General features: G+C 41.2%; 1 protein-coding gene across 14 annotated transcripts in view; it reads right to left on the minus strand.

The window, feature by feature from the left end:
- Window positions 1-18,522, minus strand: part of HMBOX1 (homeobox containing 1) — a 123,655-nt gene that overhangs the window by 67,496 nt on the left and 37,637 nt on the right. For 12 of the 14 annotated variants that reach the window (XM_040597125.1, XM_040597124.1, XM_040597123.1 and 9 more), the window contains one exon: window positions 9,172-9,255. In XM_040597125.1, the coding sequence (XP_040453059.1) occupies window positions 9,172-9,194 (23 nt within the window). In that variant the 5' untranslated portion in view covers window positions 9,195-9,255. Of the gene's footprint in view, window positions 1-7,899; window positions 7,982-9,171; window positions 9,258-18,522 lie in introns of those variants that run through there. The other 2 variants (XM_040597121.1, XM_040597119.1) reach the window with 2 other exon arrangements.

Raw genomic sequence — 18,522 nt, forward strand, 5'->3', positions numbered from 1 at the left:
GACTAGCAAACCTACTGCCAAATTAAATCCATTATGCTATGTTTTACAGAATCACTGAAAAAATGTTGACAATTTGAAAAAAAACCCAACAAATAAAACCAAAACAATTGATCAGTGGATCTATCTGTTCGCGTAAAGTATTCTTCTAGCCCTCCAAGCCTTTTAGAAAACTTTGTATAATTTTTCAAGGCTTAAAAAGGTAAGAACACCAAAATCAGACACAGTATCTCACTGCTGGTCTCACTAATGTTGCATTAAAGAGTACAAACTGCCTTGCTTACACTTAAATACACAGCATATATATTGCACCTGACATACTTCTTACTGGTCTTCCTGATTTTGTACTCCTGTTCACATTTTCAAGTGCTTTTCTACACAACCATGAGATCTATAAACAATGCTTCTGAGTGAGTTTTATGTATTGAAAACAACTGCAGGAACTGGGAATTTTCCATTAAAAACCCAAAACAAATATTGCAAAATGTGGTATTATTGAACACGTTCCAACATCGCCAACTATCTACTGCTTTTTAATGAGTAACTACAGTAACATTATTTAGAACTGTTATTCTATCAGGGTTTCAGTTATTTTTCCTTTTTAAAATATTTTAATAAACTTACCCTGTTTAAAGATCAATTTAAAAAGCAGTTAAGTAAATCAGCCATTTTAGAATCATCGTAATTTCATTCACCTCATTAATTAATGGACATTCTCCACTACTCCATCCCCCCCATACTGCTGTAAGAGCCTCTTATCCTCCTGAACTCCTCTGTCCAGCTGTAATTCAGTTTGCTTCCCCCCTCTTTTTCCTTGTGAAATACAATCAACAAAAGTAACAAGTAAAAAGCAAAAGTAACAAGAAGTAAAGTAAGATAGAGACAGGCAGAATGACTGGGGCGGGGGGTGGGGGGTGCGGTGGTGGAAGAGAAAATAAAGATAGCAAATACTTTTCCTAAGAAAAGAAAAAGACTGGAGCGACTGCTTTACTGTAGTCAAACTTTGCCAAACTCTGTTGCCAGTGTAGCAGAATACCCTCAACACCAGCAGATCTTAGCACATAATTATATTCTGATCAGTAAGGAAAACTCTCACCAGTTACAATGGGCTGAAAAATTTCCTTGGGGAGGTATCTGAAAGAGAGCCAACCAAGGGAGAGTTGCCATGCATTTTTCTCCTTGAAATTTTGAAAGCAAAACCTCTGTCAATTACAAATCAAAACTAAAACCCATCAATTTTTTAACACCTGAATATGACCCTTAAAATGAATTGTTTATTTAGATCCTGACAAGAAAAAAAGGTAGCTTAAAGTATCAAACTTATTTACATTTCTTACATTAAGTTGGCAGTCACACCCCACGGAAGATGAACCAATTCCACTGACTGCCTCTTGGTATCTATAACACATTAAAACTTGAAGCTTATCTTTCATGGTTCATCCAAAAGGAACCTGAGGTACCTGAATATCAGATTGAAGGGAGAAACTATAAGGGCCTAAATAAAAAAGAACTTATTTTCCCCCTCAAATCCACAGATATAAAATAACCAGCAGGTCTCAACCAGCCAGATGCAGCATCACTCTTTTTCACTTCTAATGCCACTTTGAGTGAAGGCTGTTTAGGGGCATAATTGCTCTCAATACCATTGCTTTTCCTTGTCATACCAGCAAGCCTCATTTAGCCTTTTTTTTGGTATGAATTTCACCCTGTAGATATGAGGCTCCCTCCACACTTGCAAAGAACTGATCTTGCGTGGGGGTTCATGGCCAGATAAGAGAGATGTTCTCTACCCTTATCATCCTGCATCTCAAAGTAAGGACAAACACAGCAAGGTTTTCTCACCTACTATCATAGCCCAAGCCCACACAGATACAAGAACCATTTACCCAACACTAACTTTCTAGGTGATGGAACACAGCAGAATAATCCCATAAAAACAGCTATGAGCTAAGTCCATGTCCAATTGAACTTGCAGAAGTTCAAAGCAATTCAATTACCCATTTGGGAATAAGGCCAGACACCAACCTTAACACCTCTAACACTTGAGAAAATGGCTCTGGGCTCTTTAATGATCACAAGAAATCATTTTTTCCACTCTTCTACTCACTGTACACTGAGTAGGAAGTACTCTAGCATCACTGCAGAGATCCTCTTCTGCAGAGGTCCTTCTCAAAATTTTCATTAAATTTCACTATTTTATCTAATAAACTCTGCAAAGCTCAAGACTTACAAAACCAATTGCACTTTTTGATAGAAGACCTGTATTTGATATAAACTGTGTAATATGGACGTGGGTTAGTGTCAAAGCATTCAGAATAGGATCCTAGGTCTGGTAATTAGTTTAAGCACGACTCTAATAAAGTCACATCAGCTGTGGCAAACAGGATGGGGAGAGATGCTAACTTCTACCCTTCTCTGACATACGGTATATACTGTTGATCCAGGGTAGGACCCTAACAGCAATACACTGTCCTGCCAACAGTATCTCCAGAATTTGTAGTCTTTAACTTTTACAGCACCATCATTATTTGCAACATAACATGTACTTTCTTGGTGTCATTGAACACAGTCTTGCCCTTTAAATGGAATTGTAAAAACACAAGGTATAGTTGTGGCATTTCAGCTGAAGTAGGTTATCCCAAAGTATACAGCAAAAAAATTACTTTCTACAACTAGTTAACCGAACAAGTGTTTTAACTATCACAGTCTTTCTCACAGCTTGAGCTCCTCAGCCTGCCAGTTTGCATGTGCATATAGTACTAGTAAGAACTGCTATCTGAGTAACTGTGGAGATGGATGTTCTCCAGCTGTTAAAAACATACAGCAGAGAGAGCAGCTGCCTTGGCATGCTCAGTCCCGAGACCATGAGCCGGTGTTAAGGATCCTTGTTCCGTAGGACTGGGCTGCTAGGTTTCCTTTCTACGGGAGCTCTCTGATCTAGCCAGCAAGCAAAAATGGGTAGTAAGGTTGGCATTGCTGTTTCCAAAGGCAATATAACCACGCTGGCTGGTGAACAAATACGCAACAACGTGATTCACATGAACTACCATTCTGGATGTTTTCTATCAGAACCAGTGACTACAAAGAAACTCCACTTCCAGCTTACCAGTCTGTTAACTTTTTAACCGTGTTGTATATTACACAAGCTTGTTTCTCTCTCCATGCATTTTTATGAGTTCCAAGGAGCTAAGCACAGTTCCATTCACTCTTCCTTCCTTTTCTACATCTCACCCACCATTACCCACCCCAAAAGATGCAGCTGGTTCTTACAAGACGCTCAAGAGAGGGACTTTCATTCTGAGCTACAGCTGCTCCAAAAACAGAGCAGTTGACGCATATCGCAAAGTAAATGCTGCATTCCATGCACACACATCCAGAGGCAAAGATTGTGACCCATCAAGTGCAGCTCTAAGGCACTATTGGAACAAAACAGGGACATTTCAGGCATAACACTATCTAGTGTTGCAAAATTCAAGCTTTGACCTCTTCTGTTCTTCGTGAACAAGTGCATCTCTTTTTATACACAGCCCATTTAAATATTTCAGAGCCCAAAGCTCTGCACCATATTAAGCAAAGCTGCCTCCAAAACAGTAGTTGATGCTATGAATTCTGGGGCGCAACAGAGGATTAAGGATCTGACTCATCTGAGCCAACACTTATGTTCATCAGTTGCAACTCCAGTATTTTCAGTGGAGTTGTACCAGTTTTCAAGAGAGAGAAAAATATCAGGCCTCAAGTGCTCATCATGTCAACGAACACAGAGCCATCCTTATCCATACGTTAGCATAATTATCTCCTGCAGTTACATCTCTTAGTTCTGATTTTCAAAGAGGACTCTATTCCCATTCATCCTGATTCACAAACAAAATGTAATGCTTCTAATGACTGCTCTCATCCCAGGGAAACGAGAGCCTCACATTATAGCAAGGAGTGAAATCAGACTACGAGCTGATCTATCGAGGTTAAACGTCACCGGTTCTGTTTGTGAATGCAAAACACTGTCTTACGAATGCAGAACACTGCCATACGCTTTCGATCAAAATGGTGACAATTAATAAGAGCAGCCTGAAACTTCTGAAAATAAATCCAACGTAATCAAATACTCACCGCTACACAAATTATAGAATGCAAGCTGAGAGCAGAATATCAACATCTCATTTCTTCAGGAGGCTTCAAGTTCCTCAGCTAGTCCAAGCACCCCAAACCCAGATTCACTACGTCTACATAAGCTGTTCTTCCACTCAGCCTCTGAAATTCTTCACTGCCAATAAAATTGTTTACTGGACGTTGGCACACTGGCAGTAAGCTAACCCTAGCAGTTTTGCCACTGATTCCACTTGGATGAGTAACTTACTCTGCTTTATAGTATCCGCTTTACATCTTTGGAAAGAGAGAGAGAACTTGAGATCGATCTTACAAGGCAAAAATACAATATAAATGCCAATTATTGTCATAATCCAAGCCTTACAAAAGGGACTGACCTCTGACTAAGCACAGGGCTGGGAGCCAGATGCTTCTGAATTCTACTCAAGGCACAGACTAATTCACACTGACACCTTATACATCTAACCCTAACCTTCCCTACTTCTAAAATATGGGTTTCCTACTATTGTTGCAATTCTACAGCAACAAGGCAGGAATTCAGACTCTGAGGCTGGATTCAAGGGCAGAACGAGGCATCAGAAGGGCCAACAGAGCAAAAAGCTGTAGTGGCAGCTGAGTGCTGAACCAGGGCCCAAAGCCCAAACCTGTGCCAAGAGCAAAGGAGGAGCTCTCACATTCAGGAGTCAAAGACTAAACTTCTGATATATAAGCTCTGCAACAGGATCAGGGCAGGGCAGGATTTGTGTACTTGAGTTACACAACTAAGCAAATCTCACTGACTCGCTGAAAGACTAGCTTTAGCCCACCTGAAGAAACAGTCATTTTGGCAATAAAACTGAGACACGGGCCTAACCTACACACCAGACTGGCAAGTCACACATTTTCAGCTGTCAAGATTACAGGGGTAGGTATACTGCTGTCTTTTGCCTTCTCCAGTTCACTTCAGAATTTGAACAATCCTTTATTAAAATCCAGACAGAATCTCAGAATTCTCCTCTATTAATTCTGCTTGCTGGAGTATCTAAGTACCTGAAACACATCTTTCTGTAGAATATCCCTGCGAGGCAGGGAAGTAAAACTATGCTAATTCTTGAGACCAAGAGCTCACATAAAGGGGCTGGCCTTCAGGCAAGCCAAAATTACTTGTTCAAAATCACACAGGCACTCTGCCAGAAGGCAGCCCAAGCACCTGGCCAAGCTTTGAGTGTTTTCTTACTGCACATACAACCATCCTACAGGGTCCATCTATAGCATCAGACATAACCAGGTGTAGGACAACTTTCAAGTAATGCCATCACCAGGATTTCCACCACCTCTCTTCTACACGTAAAGAAAAAGAGACATTCTGAAGTATTTCAGGCACCTTCGTTACTGCTGGTGATAGATCCTGAGGGAGAATGATCAACTGAATTTCTTAAAATTTGTTACTTCAGAAAACAAATCCAAACCCAGCAAAAATCCTAAACTTACCTATCCCTAATTTAGTGCTTAACTACAAAGCATTTTTTGTTTTATTTTTTCACTAGAAAACAGTTTGCAAGTATAGTTTTACTGGCACACAGTCTCAGTGGAGACAGACATTATACTTGGAGAACAACTTGGAAATAGATAACAGCATCTGCTTGAAGAATACAAATCATAACGGCAAAAATATGGGCTTTTGGACACAGTTGCTTCCATATTAGAGTTTTATTTTATTTAAAACCATTTCAAAAAGAAACACACATCCTAATAAATGCTCTTAAAGCAACAAACATCTCTTTGTGCAGCCCAGACCTGACATAGGGAAATTTCTTCTTGCATGACATAGAGGAGCCCCACTCTGTATTATCAGAGCATGTCCAAATATTTCTGTGTCCTGCTCAGAGCAAGAGAACACCTATAGATGCAAGAGGCTGCAGATGCATGAGAGAGGGTGAACCTACCTATGCCCTGCTCTTCTGCCTTTCTGCAGAGCTCCAGGACTTGGTGGAAGTCTCTGCAGAGCAGTTCACTAAGCCAGCAGGAAAATCTATCAACCAACAACCCATCAACAGCTAGTTTCTACCTGGGTTAGTGAGTTGAATCGGCTTAGAAGTCTCTCATGATTGCTATTACCCACTCAACAGATGGGGACAAGCCAATCAGGCCAAACGCAGAGGCAGGCAAAAGAGGCACAAATACCACAAGATTTCTTTTAGGTCCCTTTCAGAGTGGCTTAGCTGCCGGTGAAATCATGAGTTAACTCAGCTGGTTTATCTTACAGTAAGGCTTTAAAAAAACTTTTTTTTTTTTTTTTTTAAAAAAAAAGGGCTCAGGCGAGACATTGTTTCAATTAAGGAAGCTTAAAATATCAACTGAACATTCATTCTTACAGCCACCAACTATTTACATGATACCTTGTCACCGAAGACATAAAGAGCAAATTAGCCAAGTCCTCTCACCCACGTTTAATTAACGTGTTTCCCATCACATTTCAAGGAAGCTGGACAGTTAACATAGCTCAGCCCTGTTGTGACTTCCTAAGCCACTGTAACTCCACTGTCTGTTCTTCAGTGTGTGGTGATTTTAGTATTGTTCACACTCTCGTTCCTTTCTTTCTGTTGTTTTTCCTACATGATGACAAGGCTTCAGTCTAGTCCTTTTTCATCTGCATTACTCACACCGATTTTCTGTCCACTCAGCAGGCTTTTACTCACTTCCAAGACAGCTCTGTCATTGCTGGCAGTTAGATTCATAAGCACTAGCCTGATAATGCAGGTAAACTTTAAGTGACTATGTTGAAACTGTCTAGTTCTACCAGAAATCATATTTTGAGAGATAGTTTGAAACAAGCGACACAAACACTGATGGTCATATCTCACTATTAACACATATTAATTAATCAATTCTGCTGTGAGTATATGAAGTACAAGTAATTACTCCCATTATATTTATGGAGAAGCCAATAGAGATATACTTGCATTTGCTACAGAAGGACTTTGTTTCAGATAAATGACTAATTCTTGTGAGACCAAAATGAAGAGTCTTGTGTTCACACCATGCCCCAAATTCCTCTTGAGTATTGACTCTCTTCCAACTGTGGATAAAAATTAGGTAGGTGAAATGATAATTGCAGCCAGCTGTCTGCTTTGCTTTTCTGACGGAGACTGCTGCCCCACAGCAGGAGCAAACAAACTACTCTCTGAACACGGTAGTTTCAAAACTGTCAAATTTTAATCTTATTCAGTATTTAATTTTTTTTTTTTTAAAAAAAAAGGGCCTCTCTTCTTTCCCCTTCTAAAACCATGATGCCCGCTTATCCTTTTAAAAAAAGATATCTATGGTTTAATCTGGAAACTTTATACCTAAATGGATCATCTTGGCCCATTTCCTCTAATTTAATCTCCTCCAAATAGGTTCGTTCACCACAGCTTTCACTCAGTCAAAAATATTTACCTATACTTACACTGCATTCTCAATGACCACATTAACTGCACATATAGTGAAATAAATTGAAAGAGCTGCTACTTCTCTGATGGAGGGTGGCAGCTGATTAACAGGACACATCAATGTGCCACAATGATTCCAGAAAGCAACAGAACACCACGATATCTGACTAAAACTGCACAGGGGCAAAATATGACTGAAATCTAGCTAAAGCACAGGAAATTGGAAACTCTAACTCACAGTTTGGAAATTTGTGTTAAAAGTCTGATTCAAAGTAAAAGCTGACAGACTGTACTTGCGCTCACACAAAGCACAGAAAGAGCTCTAACATTACTCTGCAGATTTTGAATTACCAGTATAATAAAGATGCACAGGGCAACGTGGCCTTACCTCCAGATTTCTTCCCTGCTGTGAACTAGATCTTTACATTTTCAAGTGGTGATTTTAATACTGAAATCCAACATATTTCCAGCTAAAAGAAAGAAGAGGAGGTGGCTCAGGGGACTGGCAACGAAGTAGGAAACCACTAGTTTTGAATAGAAGACTAAGCCACCAGAAATTTTAACTAATTAATGGTCGCATCAAGAAATCTTTTTGAAATATATTGGTAGTTTAGTTTCCAACACAAAACCTCTGGCAGTTGTTACTTTTTGCAGTGACACCCTCTACAGAAGTCTGTGACTGCACTGCCACTTGCACTATGAATGTTCATGTGCTGGGTGAGTAATCTTCATCCTTGAAATAATCCATCTGGGAAAATCTGACTGCATTCATAGCAGCCTAGTGTCTTGCTACCTATTCTGTAGACAGGATTTCTCTTTCCAACTCATCAGGCTGACAGAAGGTACAATCAGAAGTGAAGAGGTCGAAGTATCTCAAGAATCTGATTGCCAGTGGACAAGCATTTGGTCATGCCTATATAAAAGAGGTGTGGGGAACAGTGATAGAGGACTGGCCAGCGAGAGCGATGGATGACAGCACAGTACAGGTCAAGCCTTTCCTCTCAGCCTGACAAGCTTCAAACTTAGAATTCATTTGCTTATTTCTTGAAGAAACAGCACGGATATCAATTACATTGAAGATCCATGACAGAAGCCATTTAAAAGAAGAAAGTGATAGGCTCAAATTCAAGGATGAGGTTTAGACAACTTCAGTTAGTACTGGATTCAAGATACAGCAGTGGTGGCTTGGACCTACACATCTAACTCTAATGTTAATGTTAGGTGCCCTAGGTTTTCTGCCTTTGATATATAAAACTATATTAATGGTATACTCATCCCCTTTCACCAAGTCTGCAGTAGTACTAAATTTTCTTGCACAGCTCTGGTACCCCTCTAGTATGTTCAGTAGATGTATGGAGATCTCCCTTTTAACGCTACCTTTTCTTTGATCAAGTATAAGTTTCTAAGAACTGCATGATTTTCCTTCTCTTTCAGTAGAAGTAAAGGTAGAAAAAACGTATCAGCCAGATCAAGTGAGAAATTACATGCTACTGTTCCCTGGTTTAATTGCCTAGCAAATACCAAACCAGTGAAACTCTCCAATTTAGCCAACTGCTGATACTCATTGTAACGATTTCTCTGCTCTTTTTAGCTGAATTAATAGAAGAAAACCTACTAAATAACTCATTAGTTTTTGTGGGGTTTTTTAGCTCATACTTACACTACTGGAAAAGTTCTGAGCATACTTTACATGGGGATGGGACGTTATAAAGCCTCTTGAGGGTCTTCAGTGTTATTCACCATTCTGTAAGACACAATGGAAAGATAAAAGAATGTTTAAGATTTCTGCGAAAGACAAACACAATCTGACTTCCTTGTTACCCGACAACAAGCTTACAGAGGGCAATTTCACAGCAGTTTCAGCAGGCAGTAGCACCAAATCACTTGTCACTAAAAAAACAACAAAACCCAAAGACAGGTGCCTTCAGAATCCTTCTCAATCACCCAATCCATCCCTCTGCTAAAAGGCAGTAGAATGTATACCAATCACTAAATATAGCCATGGTTAAGAAAAATGTTCCCTGGAACCACTGAATTTTCTTACATCATCTTTCAATTTATTCTTATTTTTAAATGGCTCATTAAAGCCTCACCCTCTTTCCTTCCCTTGGCCTTCAGTGAGAGCTTTGACATAGTTTGCAATGGACCCACAGACTTAATGTCTGACAAACATTCTTTTACATCCAAACACCTTACGAAATTATAACAACTCAAGTTATTAATGGATACTTCACAGATGTAACAGAGGCCAAGCAGTTGAGTATTCTCAGCTTGTGTACACACACAGGTTAAAAACTGGAAATGTCCAATCACCTTACTCTGGATAACCTGTAAGCAATCCAGACCCACATATAATCAAAGACATGTACTTCAACGTACATTGTAGATTCCTAAGGATAAAGTTGATGTCTGGTAGTGTAATCAGTCCAGAGACAAAAATTTAAATTACAATTGATTTCTTTTGGCCACAAGTAAATTAATCTATGCAATCATTTAGCCTTATGACAGTTACCTACCCTTTTAACTCACAAAAGCTATTAAAAGGATTATTTGGCTAACATCCGCAAAGAGCTTAGAAGACAGGTACAATGTTCTGAAAAGGAATGACCTAATAGAATTTTCTTTAGCTATCACTGCTGATGTCTTTCTCCACAAACTAACATGGACTGAAAGTGCTTGAAAAGTCAAACTATTAACTAACAGGGAAGAGAAAGGCGGGATATTATACCCAGGCAGATGCAGAAAGAACTAGAAAGAATATTTGCACTTCAGGCTGTGGGCATATGGGAGTTGGAATATAAAACAAGTGGGTAGAGTAGCACAGGGATTTGCATGAGATAATTTACTCTGCTCCATAAAGAGATGTCTGTAATATTAACAGCCAAGCCTTGTGGACAGACGCATCTTGGCTCCTTCTCAGTAGTTAGGAGTGGTACAGACGCAATGGCATGATACACCTGCTGGAGATCTTGGGGAAAAACTACATGTATTTCAGATGGAGTCCACACACAGACTATGCCATTGTTTATGTGGCTTTTTTCTTTCTTTCCTTTATAAAAAAACCTGAGGAACTCTCAGGGAAAAAAGCTGGGCTGAATGAGTTTTTCCCAAAGCCTTCCCACGAGGTTTAAGCCTGTCCCCACATGACTGCTCCTACCCAGATGTAGCAAAGGAAAGTGCTGAGTGTTTAGTGGGGGCAATGGTTGACAGCTGGCTGCTGCCATTTCCAAAACAATTTATTTGGCCCATATCTAGGTCTTGAGTTGCCTTCTTCCTCTCCAGGAAAGGAGGTCGCCAAGAGCAAGGTCATAGACAAGATGAGTGGTCCCAGCAGACTGTCACAGTTCAGGTACTGTGGCCTGGGAGAGAAACTGTGACACTGAAGTACTGATGGATGGAAAAAACCAACACACAGGTCCCTCACAGTCAGCCACCTCAAACCTTTTAAAGATGGTTCTACACCAAAAACACTTCTCTGTTAAACTGCATTTAAAACATACTCCCTGAAGCAATCACAAAAACCATGAGATCATTCTGTTGACTTATTGCCAAATTTTGAGTTTAATACTGAGAGCTGTTTTGTTTTCCAAAGGGGAAAAAATTGGACTTAAGTATATACAAACTTTCTGAAGGTCAGGGAGGCTAATGATGGAGAACTGGATTCCAGAGAAATATCTGCATCCAGGGTGAGGAGTGTGGAAGAAGCAAAGAACAAAACCCACAAAGGAAAGAGAAGATCACCTTCTGTCATCATGAAACGTGGCATTAAAACTGGAACACAAGGAGATGAGATAGAGAGCCAAAGAAAAGGCTGCAGTAACTCAAGTGTGAGATGACAAAGGCAGGACAATGATATCAGTGATACTAATGGAAGAGAAAAAAATACGGTACAGCCCTCAGATGTTATAAATGAAGAGCTATTAAGGATCTAGACCAAATCTGGATGTGAACAGAGGAGGAAGAAGGAACTTATCCAAGAGACTTCAGATCTGTGAGTGCAGACAGAGGACAACAGCATTTTGGCAGAAACAAACAGGAAAGAGTTCATGAGAAAACAAGAGAATATCTCTATTTTTGCTATGTTAAATGTTGAGGTGGCAGCATTACAGTCTGAATGCAATCGCAAACTGCCACAGACGGAGCCAAGCAGTAAGGCAGGTCAGGGAATCCTCAGGTCTGCCTTGGTAGCTGGACTTATGAAAGTAAATGCAGTTACACAGAAAGGAGAGGAAGCTAGCGCTTCCTACATCTGATGCCAGAACAGAACGGCTGCTATTGAAAAGGGTTACAAATAGTCTTTGACTCAACATTGGTCTAAAGTTCAGTGGCACAGAAATACCTTCCCTGCCCCCCTACACATGTAAAGATTGCTTAAATGGTTTTGTAATTTAAGGGCCTATCAGATGGGAAAACACCAACCCCTCACCTATAATTTTATTTAAAAAAATATTAAACCCAAACCAACATAGCTTCATTCACAAACAAATCATGATTTCTGAAATCATGAATCAATATCCCTCTTTCCCTCAGTCTCCCTTTAAGCATGAAAAGGAAGCACCAAACCAGATCTGATCACTGCATCGAAGGCAGGTGTCACCACTATCTATAGTTGATATGCACGTAAGAACTCACAAACCTTTGCCCTTTTCGTATTATTCATTAAATAAATTATCTGCTAACACACAGAAAACACTACCAGCTCCCCTTCCTATTTCTGGTACAGACAATAAAAAACATTCAATGTTAATATGGAAACCATGGCCACAGTTGTAGGATCAGATGTAATGAACAATCTTGTCCCCAGCTTAAGTTGCTATAAAGGCAGCTTAAATTTACAATGGATGAGTCTTCATGGCAATCTGTTTTTCAGATATTAAAAATCTCATTTTCTCAGTGCCAAGGACAAGTGGAAGTGTGAAGCACTGGAGTATCAACTCTGCATTTGTCTCACTTGACATGAAATCATTCTCATTTTAGTCTAGATTTTAAATACATTCTTGGGATCCACTTCAGTTTTCTTCATTTCTCACTGTATGCAATTAAATGTTTTGAAGTATGGTTCGCTCTGATCCACAATGCCTTGCAGAAGCAAGGAGGAAGTCACTTAGTAAAGATGAGGCTGATATCACTTATTTGGAAAAGAAATTAGTTTCCCCTTTTAATTTCTGAGTGAGTCAGATAATAAAAAAATAATGCCATCACTTTCTATTTCACTAATACCTTCCTTAGTAAATTCTTAAAAAGGGCTTTACAAATAATAAATTAAAAGCTTTTGTCCTTGGGGAAGAGAAAATCACCATTTTGTCAAAAGCAAAACATGATCAGAGGGGCTCAATTCTTGGCTTAAAGCCACGCAGTGTAGTATCAGTGCTGAACATGGTATCTGCCTGAGGACATAGGCCCCACTACTACAATAGGACTATTACAGTACCGGCTATTGAAATGCAGAAGTTTCAGCTTCCTGATAAATCTCATGCATTGCATGGTGAAGAAATTCAGCCCTGAGAATTAAGTTCTACCACTGCTGAATTCCCAAAGGCAGATTCCCAATCCCATGCGAAATTACAAACCAATATGCCCCTAGAAGTAACAAAAAAATGTTGAAATTTAGGTCTTTTATTTAATGAACAGCTTAAGGTCTGCAGGAATTGTCAGGTCTTCTGGCTGGACTCTGCATGTGTGTGCGCATGTGTGCATAGGCACATTTCTATAAACATGGACTGTCACATTTCATCAGTTTCACCTTCTCTACACTGAGGCCAGCATGAAGTACCACAAACCTGTTACATGACTTAACTGATGTGTGGAAGACATCTTGCCTCAAAACAGCAAGAGACCAAGGACCCATCCATTCTAGTTCATTCCAGTGGTTAATCACTCTCTTCATTACAAATTTGTATTTCATTTCTACTTTGAACGTGTCTGGCTTCAGACTCCAGCCAGTAGCTCCTGTTATGCCTTCCTTTGCCAGCCTGGAGCCTTAATTCTTTGGAGATGCTAAGATGGGCTATTGTTTACCCAGTGCTTTTAAAACTCCAGGTACTGCATTTGTATCAAAACTTAAATTCATCTGGGTACATGCACAAAAGTAGGACTAGTGTCCAAAATACTAAAGCTAATCTAGGACTCCCTAGCCCATTTTCCCAAAATAGGCCTATTAGAAAAAAAAAAAAATAAAATAAAAATACACTGCCATATGACTCGAGGATGTGTTACACTTGTGCCCTGGAAAGCAAGATTAAGAACCTTCTCTAAGAACTGCCACCTCCTGAGCACACGCTGGCTTAGTGACGTGCAGCATCCAGTTTCATGCAGTCACTGTACTGCAAAGCAAAGAGAAGACTTGTTTCATTAAGTCTCCAGGCTCCAAGTTATTTAAATATCACTACTTTAAGTCAGTGCATTGATCTATACCTTGAGCACAGCCTCATGCAGACCCCTCAAGAAGGTGTGCAACAATCGGTCGTCAAGACTCACTGTCTAACAAGCAACAGTCACTGCGTTTGCTGAAGCTCCTGCGTTACTATGAACTGGCGTTTGCAAGGACCACGTTGGCTGAGTTGCAAGGTAACAAGGCATGGATTTCTATGGCAGAGGTCTTATCTTCAGGGACAGGTGTAACCTTCTAATCACAGAATCATGGAACAGTTGAGGTTGGAAGGGACCTCTGGAGGTCCTCCTCTTCAGCCCCCCTGCTCAAGCAGGGCCACCCAGGACCAGCTGCCCAGGACCATGCCAAGATGGCTTTGGAGTATCTCCAAGGCTTTAAACTCCACCACTTCTCTGGGCAACCTGCACTAGCGCATCAAAGGGAGCAAAAGAGCATAGTTTTTGCAAACACAAATATTCTTAAGAAACTGATCAGAAGTTACCTCCAACCAATGTTGTGTTCAGTCTTACTGTGACTGCATTGGTTTACTACACCATTTTCAGTACAACCAAGGAGAAAGCCACATTTTGGGATTGTGGTGAGCTAATACAGTAGCATCTTGTCAAGCTTACAGCATAAGTTTTTGATGGGATCCTCTTCCTCAGAACTTTTAACTGAAGAGAAACCATCAACAGAAGCCTTCTCCCCCCTTCAGGAAGCACATACCTCAATTTTAGGATAAAGCCGCAATTGGTAAACTTAAAAGAGTAAGCACATCATTGCTTCCACAACATGCCCTGCAGTAGGTCTCCACTGAACAAGCAGCCAAGGACTGCAGTTACAACTGTTTCACTCTTCTCTCTCCAACCCCAAGCAAAATAAACCTCCTTACCCAAATTTAGTGGAATTGCCTGGAGTACAAGCCAGAGGCCAGGCCGTATATTGAAGCAGACTAGCAATGGGCCCTCTCCACAGAAAGCTTGAGGTCACAAAAACATGAAGCTTCCCAAAATCATCCAAGGCTTCCAGAAAGGCAGAAAAGTTCATCTGTATTTCACTGGAAAGGAACCCAAGTCACCCTAGAAATCCCAGAAATACATAAAAGGCAATACAGTCTCGGTAAAAGGACATAACTTAGTATTGCTTTGCCCTTAATGGCAGCTGGAAAATGAAATGCTGTCATCAAGATACATCTGCAGACACATTTCAGCCAAAAGCCCTGGGGTTATATTTTCATTATTGCTTCCAAATGAGCTTCCGGTCTTAACGTACCAAGCACCTATGCTATTGTATCTCCTGAATTTCAGTATGTTGTCCCCTCCAATCATGTCTAAAAACTTGCCTGGAACCAAAGGCCAGCCCTGAATTAGCTCTTCTAGCTAAAATTACAAGTGAATCTTGACAGTGGAAGACTGACAGTAAGGCACATGAACTCAAGGCTAATAGTGATAGCTAACGGCTGCTACGAAGACTACTTCCTTAATGATCAAATAGGTTATCTTAATCCAATTACATCAGTTTGAGCACTGAAATGGATGAAGTGAGATGGTTGTTCGCAGGTGAGAGAGAATTTAAGGAGATGGTGACTTTCAGTTGAGTGGTTCTGTTCAAAATGTTTGACGCTGCATTGCAACAGAGCAGAAGCTATCACAAAATTAGGAACTGCATGTTAGGAGACAACAGACAAGAGAAGAGAGCTGAAGGAGTAGTCCACTGCCAGCTAACTCCTACAGAGCTACAACGGGCAAGACATAGCCTAAAGTAGAATGAAGATTCAAAGCACTGACATGCCAACAGTAGGGATTATACCTTGAACTCTGTGGGTATGTATACCATAAGGCATATGCGTTCATCTGGACAAAACTGCAGATGGGAGATTGCCAAGTCCTTGAGTCCAAGCCTGGGCCAAACATACAATAAATAGAAGGCTCATTCAAAAAACATCCCAATTAACATTAATTACCTTGACAGTTTTCTGCTAGGAATTCAGTGACACAGTTGCACCGGATATGCCAACTGAAATGAGTTTCTATATTGCCAATCATAATGTCTGCATAGTGTGAGTATACCTCCACTGCAGAATACTGTTAGATGTGAGCATCTCTGCTTACTGTGTCTATTCAGGCAGGCTCAGGTGCAATCCATACCTGTGTGGTTACAACCGTAATAATGCTGCAGTTAAATTTCTCACCAACTGGAACTGCTGAAATTAATTACCATGCAGTATGCTGTGGAAGAACTCGACCTCCTGAAGTGCCCAAAGGTTGCACTAGTCTAGCTAGCACCAAGTACTGCTTTTGGCACAGAGGAATTACTTCATAGAATCAGAGAATGGCTTGGGTGGGAAGAGACCTTCAAAGACCATCCAGTCCCAACCCCCTGCCCCCAGCCCAGGCTGCCCCCAGCCCCGTCCAGCCTGGCCTTGAGCCCTGCCAGGGATGGGGCACCCACAGCTGCTCTGGGCAGCCTGGGCCAGCGCCTCGCCGCCCTCACAGGGAAGAATTTCTGCCTCATCTCTCATCTCCATCTCCCCTCTCTCATGTAAAGCCATTCCCCCGTGTGCCATCGCCACCTGCCCTTGCCCAAAGCCCCTCCCCAGCTTTCTTGCCCGCCCCTTTAGGCACTGGCAGGTGCTCTAAGGTCTCCCCGCAGCCTCCTCTTCTCCAGGCTGAACAACCCCAGCTCTCTCAGCCTGTCCTCACAGGAGAGGTGCTCCAGCCCTCTGATCATCTTCATGGCCTCCTCTGGAATACCTACCCTGTTCGACTGCAATTTGGATGTGACAGGATGCAGACCAAGCACGCTATGCCCAACAGTGCACACTAGGAATGAGAAAGAAACTATTGCTATCATGACTTCCAGGCCTCAGTGGTAAGCTCATTTACATTGGAGAACAACCTGACAGAGTTGCCCTGCATACAACACATGGCAAGAGATACCCAACTGAAGGAAAACCAGCAACAGCAGCACATGCACAGCAGCCTGCAGGTCCAAGATGGTCAGCAGTGCTTTCCAAACATCCATCCAGGACATAAAAACTTTTATAAACTAATCTAAGGCTGCTAGTAACAGGATATGCAAAGGTAAGAAAACATACTAGTCTTCCCAGTGTCCAGAGAACAACTAACCAAGGCTACCAGAATCAGTGCTTACAGAGCTTGGCTTTTGATCTTGCAGCTGTACAGGTTTACAAGTTGGACTTAAAGTTAACTATAGTTTTAAAGATGGACCTTCCCCTTTGGCTGTCAATTCCACTCAGACCTGTAGCCTGCTTGCTCCAAGGAGAATACAGAAATGTCCACTAGGAAGACTAATGCTCAGTTGCTGTGCAGGTCATAGCTGGTGACAGGCAAGTTCAAAAGCACAAGTACTGGAGGCACTGCAAAACGTACAACAGCCTCAAGAAAACAGAGCATTCACCTAACCGGACTGGCAGAGACTTCATCTATGACTCTTCAGGGGACACCTACACACCTTAGCAGATGTCACCAAACCTTCTTTAGCAGAATTCCAGAAATTGTACTTGGCATCAGGTCACTTGACAGAGGGAGAGTAATTGTGAGACAGGGGTACCACAAACCCTTGGCAGGCACAGAAACTGCTACTACATGATCTCATGTGAATACGAAGATGCCCAATGCAAGATGCATGCATATTTAGCTGAAGCAAGCTGAAGAACCTATGTCCAGTTGCTAGCCTAAGAAAAGAAATCAGAAGTGTATTTATCTGCCATCACTAGTACCAGGAACAAGCACAGAAGAGAAATAAGTAATACCCTATGACTCTTTATTTTTGCATTGCTGTATGGCACAAAAAAGTATTAAGAAGAATGTGGTATCACTTGACAATAGCAAATGCACAGCATAAAATTTAAGTATTATCTTTTTCAAAACAGGTTTTGGATTTAAGATCATCATCCCTTTTTCCCAAACAGTAATCTCCTAATACGCTGTACAAACAGTAAACTTGTTAGGAACTATACAGAACATTAAATGGTGTTCTGAAATGCTCTGTGAGCTCTCAGTTACTTGTAATAAAATAAGTGTGCAACCCTTTTCCATCCTCAAACAAGACTGCATTAAATTGTACCATAAAAGGAGACCATGAGCATGGCAGCCTGGCTGATGTCTGCCCTCTGCCTTACAATTGAAGGTAGGTTTGATGATCAGTCATAGGGCACCCAGGGCACCCATCTGTTGTTCACTTCAGAATGTGATTAGTTATCGGAGAATCCGCATGTTTGCCAGCGGTGCTGGAACTGGGTTGGGATCTGGCAGATGTGCCCTCACTACAGCAGCAGATCAAACAAGTCTCCTTGTCCCTCTTCATGCCCTTGTCAACTGGTCGTGATTAAAATATTGATCTGTGGCTCTACCCTCCTCTTCTGCTTTCCCCTCTTCTTCCTCTCCGATGACCCAGGCTTTCATCAGGTCCACCTCTAAAGGTATTACCCACATCAAGCAAATAGTCCAGTCCAGTCCAAGTTTTCTTTTTCACATGCTTTGCCAGAAAGCCTGTGGGGCTCCTTCACCCCTGCAGAGGTACATGGTTCAGCAGATGCAACGGAAGGAGGACAAGCTTTTTTGTCCAAGGTAAAGCTGTACTCTGGCAATTCTATTCTCAAGACTCTACATATCTTAT

This window comes from Falco naumanni, chromosome 6 (assembly GCF_017639655.2).
Source record: "Falco naumanni isolate bFalNau1 chromosome 6, bFalNau1.pat, whole genome shotgun sequence".
Lineage (NCBI taxonomy): Eukaryota > Metazoa > Chordata > Aves > Falconiformes > Falconidae > Falco > Falco naumanni.